Here is a 19,093-nt window from a genome sequence, read left to right on the forward strand (position 1 = left end):
TTTAAAACTCTGATAAAAATGTTTCCTTTTCCATGTTTTTTCCCCAATTTTTCATATTACTTTCAAAAGTCTCAGTTCAGTGACCGTATGTTTTTGGGTTTTGTTTTGTTTTAGATGGAATCTCACTCTGTCACCCAGGCTGGAGTACAGTGGCGCAATCTTAACTCACTGCAACCTCCGCCTCCCGTGTTTAAGTGATTCTCCTGTCTCAGCCTCCTGAGTAGCTGGGATTACAGGTGCCCACCACCACACCTGGCTAATTTTTATATTTTTAGTAGAGACAGGGTTTCACCATGTTGGCCAAGCTGGTCTTGAACTCCTGACCTCAGGTGATCCACCTGTCTCGGCCTGACTGTATGTTTTTAATACTACCCTTAACTCTTGCTTATCTCCTATTCTGACAAAAGGAGACAGGCCTCAGGCTCAGAACCTTGAAGCAAGCAATGATAAATAAACAGATTTTATTAACAATTAGTTTTTATTGAATTTATTTTTGTTTTTACCTTCTATTTAAGTGATACTGGTATTAATGTACATTTAAGTTAGTTTCAAGAAGTATACAGTATAGACTTAAGCGCCAGCACTGCCATTTTGGCAACAGGACCTTAAGACAGCTCACCTAATCTTTTAATCTTGCTGAGATGACAGTGCTTTTTCATCTCCAAAAAGAACATAATATCTACATTCAAGAGTGTTATGAGGATCTCACAAGATATGTAAAAACAGCTGCCACGGGCTACATATGTGTTCAGTATTTTTTTTTTTTTTTTGAGACGGTCTCGCTCTGTCACCCAGGCTGGAGTGCAGTGGTGCAATCTCGGCTCACTGCAAGCTCTGCCTCCTGGGTTCACGCCATTCTCGTGCCTCAGCCTACTAAGCAGCTGGGACCACGGGGGCCCGCCATGATGCCCAGCTAATTTTTGTATTTTTAGTAGAGACAGGGTTTCACCATGCTAGCCAGGATGGTCTCAATCTCCTGATGTCGTGATCCACCCACCTCGGCCTCCCAAAGTGCTGGGATTACAGGCGTGAGCCGCCGCGCCCGGCCTATGTTCCCAGTTTTAAACAATATGTAATATACTTTTACAATACGCTCAATTGATCCTCAAAACTCTGAGGGGCATATTTTCTCAGCCCTCTTATGTTTTAGAAAACAGAGACTAAAGGGGTTAAAAGGCCAATATGTCATGGTCACAATGCCAACAGGCAATGAGAGGGCCTAGAATTCAGATGTGTGAACCCAAAGACCCGTGCTACCCACATACAAAATGACACTCAAGCAATCCTCGTTTTTTTATGAGCAGATGGCTCATATTATGTTTACCAACATAAAGTGACTTAAAAGGTTTAACTGACATTAACACCTGTTGGAAATTAACATATTTGTGGATGCAGTTTGTCGTGACATTTATTTCCACAAGTGGTTTTTAGCCTAATAAGAGTCAAAATAGTACATTTAATGTCTCTATTGATTAGAATTCTTACTTCTTTCTCCCTTTAAAACAAAACAAATGAAAATAGCCAGTAAACTCAAAGAATGACTATTTAGATTTGGGCTGCAATTTTGTGAAAATCCTAATATTACATAGGTAGAAAAATTCTCACACAACTCAAAGTTATCTTCATATCAGGTCCAGAATTCCTCTTTGCATTTATAAATTAAGAGCAAATATTACTGTCACTGAAAGACTTATGGCTACCAGAAATTGCTGCGTTCTAGCTAAAAAAAAAAAAAAAAAAAAAAGCTACATCCCTATAATTTCAATAATCCTAGACACCACCAAGGCACAGGGGAAAGGGCCATTTCCTCATTCCCATCAAACTTTTCTTGATCAGGACAAGAGCTAAAAACCCGGGCTAAATGGAGATACACTGTTCCAAAGTCCCTATCTTTGTTAACGAACCTCCTGAGGAAACCAGACATTAGTGCAGGCCAGGATCAAACTGGGCAGTTTACTTACCTAGTGGGATGAGAGGCTGCTAGGTCCTTATAAATCATTTAGAACAGGACCCCAAAAATGTTGATTTTTTTTCCGTAAAAATTCAAAGCTCCTGATACACTACTCTTTTGGCTTAGCTTCTGGATGGTGCCTAGCAAAGTATCTCATACAAACAGACATTTTGAAATATTCCCAAGAGATAAGTCACTAAGAATTTTTCATAATGATAATTAGGCAGTAAATAACAAAAACAATTATCAAACACACATTTTGCAATACAAATAACCATCACTAAAACTTGTTCCGTTTGACAGTTTTCCCCACCTTATCTGGAGTTCAGGAGGCAGTTCTTTTTCCTCTTCCCATATAGTCATTTCTACGACATATTTTATCACTGAAGGAAATATTTTCCTGGCTTGGACAATTACCTCTTCATTCAACGGACAGCGTGAATTCTATAAAAAAGCCGAGAAAAACATACTAGTCAAGACTGTATACAAATAAATGGATAAGGAAGGTAATGTTAAGTTAAAATAATCACTTTGCTGAATTCATTACAACATCGTCCAGGAATGAATTCAAGTTGAGCTCAAGAGGGTTGCTATATATTTAGATCAGTTTAGCTTAACCCCTTGTGGCCAAGTTGGTGTTACTGATGACAGAAAGGAGGCAGAACCATGAAGTCTTCCCATTAGTGATATACTCTCTTATGAATGTTCCTACCTGCCTGAGTAGCTAATTACGATGATATCACGTAACAACTGTTTATCCCTTATAGCTTACAAAGACTTTTCTCACAGCTTGTTTCACCAGATCCTCATGGCTCTCTCTCAGGCAGAACAGGTATTAATGACATTGAAAAGAAATAGAACCCAGCCAGTCACAGAGGGACAAATACTATATGATTCTGCTCACACGAAGTATCTAAAGTAGTCATAATAATAGAAGCAGAAGATAGAAAGGTGGTTGCCAAAGGCTGGGTGTAGGCAGAAGGTTGTTCAGTGGGTAAAGAGTTTCAGTGTTACAAGATGAAAAAGTTCTTAAGATCTGTTACACAACAATGTGAATATACTTAATACTACTGAACTCTATATCTACACTACTGAACTATATTCTTAAAAACGGTTAAGATGATAAATTAATGTCATATGCTTAACCATAAAAAAAAAAGATAAGGAACCCATCTAAGATCACAGAGCTTACAAATAGCAGAAACATGACTAAAATCTGGGTCTTCTGACTCCCACAAAAAAGCAATGTTCTTTTCATTACAAAACATTAATAAAAAGCTTGTTCAAGCCAATGAGTTATGAAATCCATTTGAATGCTCCATATCATAAGCCATCAGGGAATGCAAACCCAAATCACAATGAGATACCACTTCACAACTACCTAGGTGGCCATAACAAAAAATGCAGAAAATAACAAGTATTGGCCAAGATGTAAAAAATAATGTAAAAAGATCAGCAAGATTGCAGGATACAAGATAATGTTACAAAAATTACTTGTATTTCCCTCCCACCTCAGCCTCCTGAGTAACTAGGACTATAGGCATGTGCTACCACACCTAGCTAATTTTTAAATTTTTGTAGAGATAGGGTCTCCTGGCCTCAAGTGATCCACCCACTTCAGCCTCCCAAAGTGCTGGGATTACAGGCATGAGCCACTGCACCCAGCCACCATAATAAGCTTCTCATACGATATAAAATGAAGTACATAGTTTTAACATCTAAAAATCAATCAATGTAATACACCATATAAATAGAATAAAAAATGACTCTTTATAGATTCTTTAGGATTTTTCATAAACAAAATCACAGTTGCCCAGGTTGGTCTCTAACTCCTGGTCTCAAATAAGCCTCCTGCCTGAGTCTCCCAAAGTGCTGGGATTACAGGCGTGAGCCACCAGTTGTGTGTATTTTATGGCCGAAGATGTGTATATTTTATGGTTGTAACTGATAAAACAGACTGGTGTCTACAAAATCACGTCCTCTGCAAACAGAGCTAGTTTTACTTCTCCCTTTCCAACGTGGATGCCTTTTACTACTTTTCTTCCCTAAATTCCTTGGTAGAACCTCCAATACAATATTGAACAGATATAGCAAAAGCAGACATCCTTGTCTTGTTTCTGACTTCAGGAGGAAAACATCCACTGTTTCAGCATTAACTGTGATATTAACTGTGAGTTTCTCATAGATGTCCTTTATCAGGTTGAGGAAGTTTCCTTCTAAGTTTGTTGAAATATTTTTATCATGAAAGGGTACTGGATTTTGTCAAATGTTTTTGCTACATCTACTGAGATGATAATGTGGTTTTTATTATATTTATATGGTGTATTACATTGATTGGTTTTCAAATGTTAAAACTATGTACTTCATTGTATATCATATGAAAAGCTTATTAAGCTGGCTGGGCGTGGTGGCTCACACCTGTAATCCCAGCACTTTGGGAGGCCGAGGCAGATGAATCACTTGAATCCAGGAGTTTGAATCAGCCTGGCCAACGTGATGAAACCCCATCTCTACTAAAAATATAAAATTAGCCGGATGTGGTGGCGTATGCCACCTATAATCTCAGCTACTCGGGAAGCTGAGACATGAGAACTGCTTGAACCCAGGAGGTGGAGGTTACAATGAGCCGAGATCATACCACTGCACTTCAGCCTGGGCGACTCTGTCTCAAAAAAACAAAAAAAAACAAAAACAAAAACAAAAAGCTTATTATGCCATATCACTTCATTATTAATGACGTTAATATTAATGACTGATTTCAGGTGATGACAGTATGATAACCGCATTGTAAAGTTTCAGTTTTTTCCCCTTATGACTAGCAAATAATCAATAATTTAGAAGTATGTAAAAGTAAATACTGTTCCTCATCAACCTAAGTCTTAAGAATTTTAGCATCCTTGTCTGAATCAAATATTTCCTTATGGTTGACAAAATGTTGATTTTTCTAGTTCTATCATTCCTTGTCTAACAGCTAGCATTTCTCTAGAAAGAAAAGCTTTTCCTAATGAACTAGAGATACTTGGTTACCATGAAATACAATTCTTATTGAAAAGGCAGGATAAGCGCTTACTTCATTCCCTTTACCAATTTTAATAGTAAGAAATTGATAGTACAGCTACTTGTCATTGTCAGAAACAGGTTCTACTTCATCTAGCTCTCATTTAGGTTTCATTAGGAACTCACGGATTTTTATATATTCAATGTGATTCAATCAATTATATTGGTTATTTATTGTTTTTTCTTTTGATGCTTCAATTATCCAAGTAAGCTCAATGTGAACCTTTTCAAGCTGGGTCCTACGTTCTTTTGCATGAGCTTGCCTTATACTTCCCCTGACCCAGACCTGGAACCAGGTATTTCTGACAACAAGAAATACCTTATTGCTGTAAGAGTGGAATGGTACTTAAAAGATCAACATATGTGCCCTACAGGTGTTTGCTGCTTTAGGGATATCCACAACAGTTTAAAGAGCGCAAAAACTATTTATTCCTTGAAGTTGTGAAATAATTCATCTGTAAAACTTCTGAACATGGCATTCTGGGGCAAGTACTTTCTTGTGACAATTTTCTGAATTTCTTCAATGTAACTGACCAAGTTTTCTCTCTGCTTTCTAATAAAAATATTGCACTCTATACTATCTGATAAGATAATCCATTTTCAAGTGTAATTGCACAAAATCATTAAAAGAGTATTTTATAATCCTCGTGATTCCTTCTGTATTTGTGATTCTATGGTTATTTTCCTATTCTCATTTCTAATTGTCTATATCTGGGCTTGCTCAAACTTCTTTATTTCCTTGACTGGGATATATCTATGTAATCTAATTGACATTTTATTTAAGAAAAGCAATTACTGAATTTATATATCAGCTCTACTCTTCTAATTCACTATATGCTACTCTTATCTATTAATAATTACTTCCTTTTGTTCATTTAGGCTTATATGTTGTGTACTATTTTCCTTTTTGAGATAGTCTCACTCTGTCGCCCAGGAGGGAGTGCAGTGGCATGATCTTGGCTCACTGCAACCTCCACCTCCCAGGTTCAAGTGATTCTCGTGCCTCAGTCCCCCCAAGTAGCTGCAATTACAGGTGTGTGCCACCACACCTGGCTAATTTTTGTATTTTTAGTAGAGACAGGGTTTCATCATGTTGGCCAGGCTGGTCTCAAATTCCTGACCTCAGGTGATTGAGCCTCCCAAAGTGCCGGGATTACAGGCGTGAGCCATAGCGCCTGACCTGTGTACTCTCATGTATCAAGTTGATTGCTTAACAAAACATATTCTGAATTCATCTTTTCATTGTAAATTCATTCTCTCTTTAGAGACATTATCAAATCCTCAGCTTCTTTGGAGCTAGAAAAAAAGCCTCCTTACACCTAAATATGAGAATAAAAATAGCAGGGTTCTAACTGGAATCTATACACATAACATTTATTCTTATCTAATCTCAGCAAACTTAAAATAGTTAACAATTTTTAACAAAATAGCATTCTTACCTCTTTTATAGTACCTGCTCTTCCAGGTTCATGATTTACACAAAAAGGGCCAGTTTTCCATGCCTCTGTGTCTCCACAGTCACAGAACCCTCCTCCAGTAGAAGTATGCATCTGATAAAGGAAAAATGAGTTTGTCTTGATTTCAAACATTTTACTAAGCATGAAGAATGATAAAGATGACTCAAATAATAAATGCTCACCAATACTCCAACCTTAATTGAGTTCAATGTAATATTAACTGGATGTAACAAAAACCATTTTCGATTAGTTATCTAAAAAACAAACCAACAAACCAAAACTTCCAAATTCTGAATACTTCATCATAACAAAAATGAACTGCCAAAATTGATAAGCTTTTGAAACATAACTCTAATTTTTAAATAACAGTTGTTTAAATTTGACTAATGGAGAAGAACAGATTGCAAAGTGTGCGAAAATAATCTATACAACACCTAGAATTTTTTTTTTTAATTGTTATACTTTAAGTTTTAGGGTACATGTGCACATTGTGCAGGTTAGTTACATATGTATACATGTGCCATGCTGGTGTGCTGCACCCACTAACTCGTCATCTAGCATTAGGTATATCTCCCAATGCTATCCCTCCCCACTCCCCTCTAGAATTTTTGAGTGATAAGATTTTTTTTTTTTTTTTGAGATGGAGTTTCACTTTTGTCGCCCAGGCTGGAGTGCAATGGCGTGATCTTGGCTCACCGCAACCTCTGCCTCCCGGGTTCAAGCGATTCTCCTGCCTCAGCCTCCCAAGTAGCTGGGACTACAGGCATGCACCACCACGCCTGGCTAATTTTGTATTTTTAGTAGAGACGGGGTTTCTCTGCGTTGGTCAGGCTGGTCTCAAACTCCCGACCTCAGGTGATCCGCCCACCTCAGCCTGCCAAAGTGCTGGGATTACAGGCATAAGCCACCATGCTCAACCTGATAAGATTTTTTTAATTAAACAAACTTAAAAAAACTCATTATGATGATTACATAGTACTTAAGAAATGTATAAACTATTTTAATTTACACAAATATCCCATAGCAACTAAAACTTATTTATAAACTTTATCCTTTCAGTGTTGCTGAAAAAAAATTATCCAAAATATACTACCTCAGGTAGAGGATGATGGCAACAACCTGATTTTGAATCTTCCTCAAAACTTCCTCCAAAACATAAAAAGAATAAGGAGAACACTAAAACCATACATTATCCATACTTTCAGCATTTACTAGGAGAACAACAAAAAAAAATTACCACAACGTTCATATGACGTACTCCAAAAGAATTCCCATTGCCTATCCCTTCAAGCCTGTGGGTGCAGATAGCAAGAGAAGGGAGCTTAAAAGACTCCATGAAAAAGTGCAGAGGTGCAGAGGACTTAGAAGAAACACTGAAACACAGAAAAAAAGTCACCCCCAAAAGAGAAAGCCCAATGCTAAGGGATGAAACCTGAACATGAGTTGGGACTTGATTCACAAAGAAAGTGAGAAGGACAAGAGGTGGCAAACTCAGAGAAGCAGTACTTTTGGAAGAAAATCAGATACATTTTCACAGAGTAGAAACCCCTAAAGATGTGGCAATGAAGGAAAAAGGGATATAAGGGAAAATTCTATAGAAATGAGAGAGAAACAAGACATGCCAAACCCTCCCTTCACATCACCACCACTAATATCATCAACAAAAAAAGAAATTACACAGAAAATGGAAGAACTGACAGAAGAGAGCACTTGTAACCCTTGAGCATGAAATGAGAAAGAACAGAAAAAGCAGCCCATATTCACATAGACATGTAAAAATTAAAAGGGGAGGGGCAAAAATGCAAATAAGAGCCAAAACCCAATCACAAAGCTAAAGAAAACTATAACACAATGCTCCAACCTCAATTACATGGAGTCAAACAAGCATTTGGTGATTATGACTTGAATCAGATTAAAACACCTTTTATCAGAAATAGAAAAACTGGCCAGGCACAGTGGCTCATGCCTGTAATCCCAATGCTTTGGGAGGTTGAAGCAGGAGGATCACTAAAGGCCAAGAGTTTGAGATCAGCCTGAGCAATACAGCAAGATCCCATTTCTACAGAAAATTAAAAAATTAGCCAGGTGTGGTGGCATGCACCTGTAGTAAGTAATACAAAAACTAAAAACAGAAAGGGACAAAAAAGCAGGAATAAATGAGACTTAATTGAACTCAGGAAAAAAAAAATACAAGAAGATGAGAAAATCATGCCAGAAATGAATTTTACATTACAAAGCATCCAAAATATAGACTCAAATGAAAAGTTAATGAATAACATTGAAGCAAAGCAGGAATACAAGAGAATGAAAATGAGATGAAGTAAAAAGTAGGATCAGAGAGAAAGTCATTGAAATGGGGGACAGGCATAAGAAAGCCACTATAACTGGAGTCACCGAAGAAGAAAATCAAAACAACGGAACACAGCTAACATTTAAAACCATAGACCAGGCACAGTGACTCATGCCTGTAATCCTACACCTTGGGAGGCAGAGGCAGGAGGGCTGTTTTAGCCCAGAAGTTTGAGACCAACCTGGGCAACACAGTGAAACCTCGTCTCGGTTAAAAAAAATAATCGAATTAAATTAAAATGTAAAAACAAATTAAAAATAAGACTATAAACTAAGAAAACTTTCTGCAAATAAAAGAACACCTGAATCTGTACACTAAAAGGGCCCATGAATTCTTGAGTGACTCATCAACTCCAAAATATATCCTAGTAAAACTATTTGACTTTAAAGATAAAAGTCCTGAGGGTGGCCAGGAGCAGTGGCTCACGCCTGTAATTCCAGCACTTTGGGAGGACGAGGCGGGCGGATCACGAGGTCAGGAGATCGAGACCATCCTGGCTAACACGGTGAAACCCCGTCTCTACTAAAAATACAAAAAAAATTAGCCGGGCATGGTGGTGGGCGCCTGTAGTCCCAGCTACTCAGGAGGCTGAGGCAGGAGAATGGAGTGAACCTGGGAGACAGAGATTGCAGTGAGCTGAGATCGTGACACTGCACTCCAGCCCGGGCGACAAAGCGAGACTCCGTCTCAAAAATAAATAAATAAATAAATAAATAAATAAATAAATAAATAAATAAATAAAAGTCCTGAGGGTATTCAGGCAAAAGATGAGATACCATAATGACAAGAAAATCATACTGGCATTAGACTTCTCAGTAACAACATATGAAACAATAGCAGAGTAGTATTTTTAAGTAAAGAAAATGCAAACTAAGGATATTATTTCCAGCCAAGCTATAAAGGTCTGATTTTGAACATGTCAGGACTCAGGGAACACTACACATGTACCCTTCTTGAGGTGTCTATTTGAGCAAGAATCAGCAAACTTTCTGTGTAAAGAACCAAACAATAAATATTTTAGGTTTTGCAGGCCACATAGCCTCTGTCAAATTACTCAACGCTACTGCCGTATTGCAGAAGCAGCCACAGAGAATACAAAAGTGAATAAGCATGGCTTTGCTGCAATAAAACTTTATTTACGGGCACTGAAATTTTAATTTCATATAATTTTAATGTATCATGAAACATTTTTTTAAACTAACCATCTAAAAATATAAAAACATTCTCAGCTGTTTGAAGCCATACAAAAATAGCGAGCCAGATTTGACCCACAGGCTGTGGTTTATCATTCCCTTCCACCATCATCCCCCAGCCACTAGCAACCACTGATTTTTTTATTGCCTCCCCAGTTTTGTCTTTTCCAAAATGTCATACAGTTGGAATCATACAGTATGTAGCCTTTTCAGAATTGTTGCTTTCATTTATCAATATGTACTTAAGGTCCCACCATGTGTTTTCATGACTTGATAGCTCCTTTCTTTATAGTACTAAGCAATATTCCATTGTATGTATGTACCACAGTTTTTCCATTCACCTACTGAAGGACATCTTGGTTGCTTCCAAGTTTTGGGAAACATGAAGAAAGCTGCTATAAAACATTCACTGGCCGGGCGTGGTGGCTCACACTTGTAATCCCAGCAATTTGGGAGGCCGAGGTGGGTGGATCACTTGAGGTCAGGAGTTTGAGACCAGCTTAACATGGTGAAACCCCGTCTCTACTAAAAATACAAACATTAGCTGGGCATGGTGGTACACGTCTGTAATCCCAGCTACCTGGGAGGCTGAGGCAAGAGAAATGCATGAACACAGGAGGCGGAGGTTACAGTGAACCAAGATTGTGCCACTGCACTCCAGCATAGGCAACAGAGCCAGACTCCATCTCAAAAAAAAAACATTTCGTGTGCAGTTTTTTTGTATGGACATAAGTTTTCAATTCATTTGTGTAAATACCAAGGAGTGCTGTTGTTGGATCATATGATAAAAGTATGTTTACTTCTGTAAAAAACTGTTGAATTATCTTCTGAAGTAGTTATACCATATTGCATTTCCACCAGTTATAAGAGTTCCTGGCCAGGCACGGTGGCTCACGCCTGTAATCCCAGCACTTCAGGAGGCCGAGGCGGGTGGATCACAAGGTCAGGAGTTCAAGACCAGCCTGACCAGCAGAGTGAAACCCCATGTGTATTAAAAGTACAAAAATTAGCCAGGTGTGGTGGCGCGCGCCTGTAATCCTAGCTACTCGGGAGGCTGAGGCAGGAGAATCACTTGAAGCCAGGAGGCGGACGTTGTGGTGAGCCGAGATCGCACCATTGCACTCTAGCCTGGGAAATAACAGCGACACCCCATCTCAAAAAAAAAAAAAAAAAAAAAAAAGAACAGTTCCTGTTGTTCCACATCCTCACCAGCATTTGGTGCTGTCAGTGCTTTGGATGTTCACTATTCTAACAGGTATATAGTAACATCTCATTGTTTTAATTTGCAATTCCCTAATGACAAATGATGTTGAGCATCTTTTAGTGTGTTTACTACTGATCATTTGTATATATTCTTGATGAAGTGTCTATTCAGATATTTTGTCCATTTTTTAAAGGGATGGTTTCTTATTCTTGAATTTTAAGAGTTCTTTGTATAATTTTAGCACTGGCCTTTTTTTAAGATGTATGTTTGGCAAAGTTTTTTTGCTCAATCTATCTCTTGCCGTTTTATTCTCTTAAAAATCCATATTTTTTAATCCAGTAATTCCACTTCTGAGAACCTATCCTAAGGAAATAATCCTACATATAAAAAAATTATTTACACATAAAGGCATTTACTTAACACTGTTTATCATTTTAAAAAAACTGAAACCCAAATAAATACCCCAATAATAGGTAAATTATAAAAATAAAATATGGTTAAATATTATATATATAATATGTTCTTAAAAAAGCACAATGTATAATTTTATATATTTTGCTTTTTACATTTAAAAGTATAACAAAATTTTATTTTTATAACTCCACAAACTTCCTTTGAAAACTACATTTTTTTCCTGATTAAAAGAGATAGTTGCAGAAATACACTCTTTTTATAGCTCATTTTTCTCATTTAACAACATGAAAAAAACATTTCTATTAAAAACAATCTTTAACAGTAAGTGTATGTTCATTTCTATGTATGTATTTTTGAGAAAGAATACACAGAGGTTTACTGTAAGTTTTTTTTAGCAGTAAACTACTGAAAGGCTAGAGATCACAAAGAAGGGTCATATTACACACTGTAGAGCAAAGAGCTCAAAATTTTGTTTGTTTTCTTGTTCTCAAAAGTTGTTATGGACTATTCTGCAACTGAAGGTTTATCTTGGTCCTTTCATCACATAATATCTGATCTTGAGTGTCCCTAAAATTACTCCTTTTTTCTTTTCTGTAAAGCAACACACATCCCTTATCTCTTCCAATCTTTTCTTTAAAATGGCTATGTTCACATATCAGAGCTGTTACAGCAGGAATGTGAATACTACTCAAGAATTTGGACTAGATGGCCATCAGATTCCTGCTTATTCAGAGGTTATGGTTATATTTTCTTACCTTGTAACGATGATTTTTATGAACACTGTTCTGGAAGCAGTCCATACAGAGTACACATGTTGGATCAATTGCACAATCCCTGAAAAAGATCATAAATCAGATTCCAAAATTTAGATGACTCCCACTGATGCTCAAGGTATGACTATAATATAATGTGAACAAGTTTCCTCTATGGTACACAAACTGAATATGAAAATGCTTCAAAAACTGGATTGTTAAAATGTTTTGAACAAAGATAATATTGCTAGCACAACTTTAGTCTCATTTTAGCCACATTTAAGTGTGTAGGTCTGGATGTTTGGTTTTCTTTCTGAAATCATTCTCATAACTTTGGGCCTTGACCTGGTTTCAAACTGTTAGATTACAATTCAAAAATAGTTTTGTAAAAAATAATCCACTTTTTCCATTAACTACCATCATCTCATCCTATTACATAAACAAATATATTTTACAAAAGCTGATTGCTCATTGTTAAATGAGGCTTGGATAAAGACAAAGTTCATTAGAATGCAAGCAACCTAAGGGCAGGGATTTTTATTCATTGTACATTGAAGTGTCCCAAACACCTGCAATGATGCCTGGCATATAGTGGGTACTTAATATTCATTGAACAAATGAAAGAAATTCAATCCCTCTTCATCTCTCCCTTAATAACAACTTCTTAAATGTATTGTTTTATTTAACATTTTGGAGGAGACATTAAGAACAATATAAATTAGTGCAAAGTGCAGGATTATTATTTTTTTTCTTTTGAGACGATCTCACTCTGTCACCCAGGATGGAACGCAGTGGAAGGCAATGGCACAATCATAGCTCACTGCAACCTCAGCCTCCTAGGTTCAAGAGATTCTCGAACCTCAGCCTCCCAAGTAGCTGGGATTACAGGCATGCGCCACCACGCCCAGCTAATTATTTGTATTTTTAGCAGAGACGGGGTTTCACCATGCTCGCCAGGCTGGTCTCGAACTCCTGACCTCAAGTGATCTGCCCACCTCAGCCTCCCAAAGTGCTGGGATTACAGGTGTGAGCCTCTGCGCCTGGCCAGGATTAATTTTTTAAATATCTTATTTAGAAGAATTGAAGAGATAAAATTGGGGAATTTTATAAAGATTTTAAAAGGCTGGCCAGGCTTGGTGGCTCACACCTGTAATCCCAGCACTATGGGAGGCCAAGGTGGGCGGATCACCTGAGGTCGGGAGTTCCAGACCAGCCTGACCAACATGGAGAAACCCCGTCTCTACTAAAAATACAAAAAATTAGCCAGGCATGGTGGTGCATGCCTGCAAGCCCAGCTACTCAGGAGGTTGAGGCAGGAAAATTGCTTGAACCTGGGAGGTGGAGGTTGCGGGTGAGCTGAGATAGCGCCATTGTATTCTAGCCTAGGCAACAAGAGTGAAACTCTGTCTCAAAAACAAACAAACAAACAAACAAACAAAAAAACAACAACTTAAAAAGCTAACAGGAAATATAGGTTGTCTAATAATATTCTGTAAAATATATATGATCTATAGACCTATTTAGGGTAGGATTTTTCAACCTTAATACTACTGACATTTTGGGCCAGATATCATTTGTCGGGGGTGAACCAGACTGTCCTGTGCATTAGGATGTTTAGCAGGAATCTTGGCCTCTACACACTAGATGCCAGTACCTTCATCCCTAGTTGTAACAACTAAAAATATCTCCATGAAACTTTTGGAGACATGAGGTCTGCAAATGTCTAGCATGCTTTAGTTGAAACTGATTGGGCTTTAGCTAAAAATATGTAAGAATATAAATGACCCTTACTATACTATATAGCAACATGGTACACAAAATGCAAAGACTATTTTTTTGTTTGTTTTTGAGATGGAGTCTTGCTCTGTTGCCCAGGCTGGAGTGCAGTGGCACAATCTCGGCTCACCACAACCTCTGTCTCCCGGGTTCAAGCAATTCTCTGCCTCAGCCTCCCGAGTAGCTGGGATCACAGGTGCCCACCACCACGCCTGGCTAATTTTTGTAGTTTTAGCAGAGACGGGGTTTCCCATCTTGGCCAGGCTGGTCTTGAACTCCTGACCTCGTGATCCACCTGCCTCGGCCTCCCAAAGTGCTGGGATTACAGGCATGACCACAGCGCCTGGCCAAGGCTATTTTTTTCCCCTGAGAAAAGAACAGAATAAAGAGAGATAGTATGTTCTAAACAACTGTTAACTGTACATAAACCAGTTAGGCCTAGAATTATAAGGAAGTAAAAACAATTCTCTGTATTTATAAAGTTTAAAACTTTACACTCCTAACCTAAACTAGCTCTAAGAAGGAAAACTAAATTTCAAATTTCAGGCAGAGGTAAGGAGTAAAAACATTCTCTGTGCTGTCACGAAGTTTAAGGCACTGCTCTCACAAAGAATAAAAAGCCTAAAGTTGCTTTCAGTTTCCCTGCCACTGGCCTCTTCTATTCAACTAAATTACAACTGTTCCTACAGGTTCAAAATCCCTTATGCCAGACTCTGAAATCCAAATAGCTCCAAAACTGAAAGGTTTTGGGATTGTAGGTTTGGCAATAAATCTCACTTGGTGGCAAAAAATTACTTTAAATGACATGAGACTACAGGCATGATTTATACTACTTGTTATGAATATTCACAGATTTCTTAAAGAAAGATTGTGTTTGATTACAGTGTCCCGCCCTGACTCTGCTGGGGAAGTATTCAGAATTCTGAAATGGCCCCAAAGAGTTTCAGGTAAGAGTGTACTGGATATATTATGAACAAGGCAAAAATCTATCACTGACACTCTGTTGCAGAACAGGAAGAAACAGTGAGCACTATTTAACTGGAAGACATATATATTCAGAAACAAGCTGTACTAGCAAAAACCAAATTATAACGGTATAATAAAAGAAAATAAATAAGATTAAATGTATTATAAATAGCAATAAACCAAGACACAAGTACATCGTGAAATAGATACAAAATACCAAGATTGTAATACTTGGCCAGGGTGCGGTGACTCATGCCTGTAATCCCAGCACTTTGTGAGGCTGAGGCATGTGGATCACTTGAGGCCAGGAGTTTGAGACCAGCCTAGCCAACATGGTGAAACCTTGTCTCTACTAAAAATATGAAAATTAGCCAGGCATGGTGGCGGGTGCCTGTAATCCCAGCCAGACGTGGTGGCGGGCACCCGTAATCCTAGCTACTTGGGAGGCTGCGGCAGGAGAATTGCTTGAACCTGGGAGGCAGAGGTTGCAGTGACCAGAGATCGCACCACTGCACTCCAGCCAGGGTCACACAGCAAGACTCTGTTTCAAAAAAAAAAAAAAAAAAAAAAGGATTTTAATAATTATAATCAATCCTGTAAATTTCTAATTCTTACCTGCAAGAATAGGTTGTCTCTCCGCTTTTGAAAACCTTCCCACAAAGCTGAAATGCTCCACTGTGCTTCAATTTCTCTAAGCAAATATCTGGATCTTCTCCAAATAAGTACCATTCCAGTGGAGTGAATATTGACATTTGTACACTTTCCTCCTGCTTTTCCAAGTCTGGGTCCATTTCAGCAAAGTAAATTTCTGGCACTAATTGTGCCAAATGATGCAAGAAAGCAGTATAAAAATCGACTTGCTGATCCCACCACTAAAAGAAAAGAAGATGAAAATTAGACTGACTTACAAGTTCCTTCTTAATCATCTAGGGGCACAAATAATGACATAATTCTACAATTTCAAAGTAATTTACAATATATTTCATCTTTCACCAATACAGAAGGAAAGTGGGTGATTAAAAAAAATTAAGCTTGGAAATAAGCAACTGCTCACATACCACCGGTATCTGAAAAAAAAAAAAAAAGAAGAGTAGCTGTAGTAAGAATTATCCTTCCCTTCTGAAATGCCCAATTCCTGCTATGTGAAGGTGGTTCTATTATCAGTCACAGGCTGTACAGACAATGCATTCATCAAACATTTTGTTTCAGGAAACCAGAGTATTTAACGAGAGATCGAAATGAACATAGGCCAAAATTTTGTAAACACAAAAAGCACTAACCATAAAAGGAAAAAAACTAGATAAAATGGACCTCATCAGAAGTAAAACCTTCTGCTCTTTAAAAGAAACTGTTACAGATGGCTTATTTGCATGTGAAAACATGCTTACATTATTAGTCATTAGGGAAGCACAAATTAAAATGACAATGAGATACCCCTGTACAACCTAGTATAGTGGCTAAAATAAAAAACTGGCAATATCGTGAACCCAGGAGGCGGAGCTTGCAGTAAGCTGAGATTGCGCCACTGCATTCCAGCCTGGGCGACAGAGCGAGAGTCCATCTCAACCAAAAATAAATAAATAAATAAAAAATAAAAAATGATGCCAAATGGTCTCAAAGTATCTCCAATGGGAAAGACAGTAACAGAGAGAAAGACACCACAACATTATTGTATTATTTTTTTTTCTTTTTAATAGAGAAGGGGTCTCACCTAGGTTGGTCTTGAACTCTTGGGCTCAAGTGATCCTCCCCACCTCCCAAGGACATGGATCTGACGGGGACTACAGGCTCATGCCACAGCACCTGGCTGATTTTTGTGTTATTTTTGCCCAAAATGTAAAATCTAATTCCAATCATGAGAAAATATCATACAAACCCAAAATGAGGGACATTCCATACAATAACTGCAAAGTACTCTAAAAGTGTTAAGGTCATGAAAACAAGGAAAGATCAAGACATTGTTACAGACTGGAGACAAGAGAGAGATAACTAAATGTAACTGGGATCCTGGGTGTGATCCTAGAACAGAAAAAGCACATTCCTGGGAAAACTGATGAAATGCAAATCAGATCTGTAGTTAGTATTTATATTAATTTCCTGTCCTTGATAATTATACTATGGTTATGCAAAATGTTAACATTACAGGAAACAGAAAGAGGGAGGTAAAAGAACTGTGCTACAATTTATGCAACTTTTTTTATAGTCTAAGATTAAAACAAGAAATGATGAAGAGGTTTATTTACTAATATGGAAAGGCATTAATAACAAACAGTTCAGTAAAGTAGGTTACAAAGCAGTATATATAAAATCTCAATTTGGTTAAATATTATATTTACATTTACATAGAGAAAAATCATGACGACTATTTAACAAAATGTTAACAGAAATGGGTGGTGTGATTTTAGCATATTTTCATGGAATTCATTACTCTGCTTATCTAATGAGTAATATCCTTACAGTGAGTCCATATTTTGGAAGTAATTTTATAATTTTAAAATTAAAATTTATTTTACTAATACCTTTTAAAAATAAATATACCTTCCAGTATTCCTACTCCAACTTTTCTGGGGTACTCATACACAAACAACTTTTCTCTACATACCTGGAAACAACTACAACTAACATAGAGATAATATCTAATGTTCTATGTTATACCTAAGGTTCTTTTCATCAACAGCACTAAATGAAAAAAAAAAAAATCTTGCATATTCAGCGCTACAAACCAAACAAAAAATCTTACTGTTCTACTTAATTATAGGAGGCACAGAACTAGCTCTTTTCAATTTGTCTTGTTTAGAAGAAATTTAAGAGTAAAAAAGAGTACAAGCCCCTCACATTTCATAGATGAGAAAGCTGAATCACAGGGAAGTAAACTGACTTGTCCAAAATCATCAAATCACCAGTTGGTATCAATGTCAGGAAGAGAACTAGGTATCCTAAGTCCTAAAGTTCAGTGCCCATTCTACTAAACCAAACATAAATATACAGTTTTTATTTTATTTATTTATTTATTTTTATTTTTTTTGAGGTGGAGTTTTGCTCTTCTTGCCCAGGCTGGAGTGCAATGGCACGATCTCGGCTCATGCAACCTCCGCCTCCCGGGTTCAAGCAATTCTCCTGCCTCAGCCACCCGAGTAGCTGGGATTACAGGAACGTGCCACCACGCCTGGCTAATTTTGTATTTTTAGTAGAGATGGGGTTTTTCCATGTTGGTCAGGCTGGTCTTGAACTCCCGACCTCAGGTGATCCGCCCACCTCAGCCTCCCAAAGTGCTGGAATTACAGGCATGAGCCACTGTGTCTGGCCAAATATAGTTTTAAAATCTACCTTTACTGGCTTGTTCAATTTCACATTATAGGTTGGGCATCCCACACCCAAAAATCAGAAACCAAGACACTCAAAGGAAATGCTCATTGTAACATTTTGGATTTTAGATTTTCAGATTTGGAATGTTCAACCAGTACAATACAAATATTCCAAAATCTGAAAAAATCCAAATTCCAAAACACAAGGGATACTCAACCAGTAATGGTAAAATAAACAAAACAATAAAGTTTTGCCTTCTTAATTTTTGCTTTAACTATTGCCTTCTTTGTAATTACAATTACAAATGATGCCTCTTAGCTAACAACTACCGAACATTACTGAAGGCTACTAAATATTCTTAAATTATATCTGTCATCACATGCTTTATAATGAATAATTGATATTTTAAAACATCATGGCTGGGCATGGTGGCTGTAATCCCAGTACTATGGGAGGCCAAGGTGGGTGGATCACTTGAGCTCAGGAGTTTGAGACCAGCCTAGGCAACATGGTGAAACCCCGTCTCTACTAAAAATACAAAAATTAGCCAGGTGTGGTTGTGCGCACCTGTAATCCCAGCTACTCAGGAGGCTGAGGCAGGAGAATCACTTGAACCCGGGAGGTGGAGGTTGCAATGAGTTGAGATCATGCCACTGTACACCATCTC

The 19,093-nt window shown here is 37.7% G+C and overlaps 1 protein-coding gene across 3 annotated transcripts in view; it reads right to left on the reverse strand.

The window, feature by feature from the left end:
* UBR1 (ubiquitin protein ligase E3 component n-recognin 1) overlaps positions 1 to 19,093 on the reverse strand; it is a 162,833-nt gene that overhangs the window by 129,352 nt on the left and 14,388 nt on the right. For all 3 annotated transcript variants that reach the window (XM_031002081.3, XM_063698954.1, XM_055363525.2), the window contains exons 2-5: positions 15,736 to 15,992; positions 12,382 to 12,460; positions 6,448 to 6,558; positions 2,265 to 2,395 (exon numbers count right to left, since the gene is read on the reverse strand). In XM_031002081.3, coding sequence (XP_030857941.1) covers positions 2,265 to 2,395; positions 6,448 to 6,558; positions 12,382 to 12,460; positions 15,736 to 15,992 — 578 coding nt within the window. The remainder of the gene's footprint in view (positions 1 to 2,264; positions 2,396 to 6,447; positions 6,559 to 12,381; positions 12,461 to 15,735; positions 15,993 to 19,093) is intronic.

The sequence above is a fragment of the Gorilla gorilla genome, chromosome 16 (assembly GCF_029281585.2).
Source record: "Gorilla gorilla gorilla isolate KB3781 chromosome 16, NHGRI_mGorGor1-v2.1_pri, whole genome shotgun sequence".
NCBI classification, from domain to species: Eukaryota; Metazoa; Chordata; class Mammalia; order Primates; family Hominidae; genus Gorilla; species Gorilla gorilla.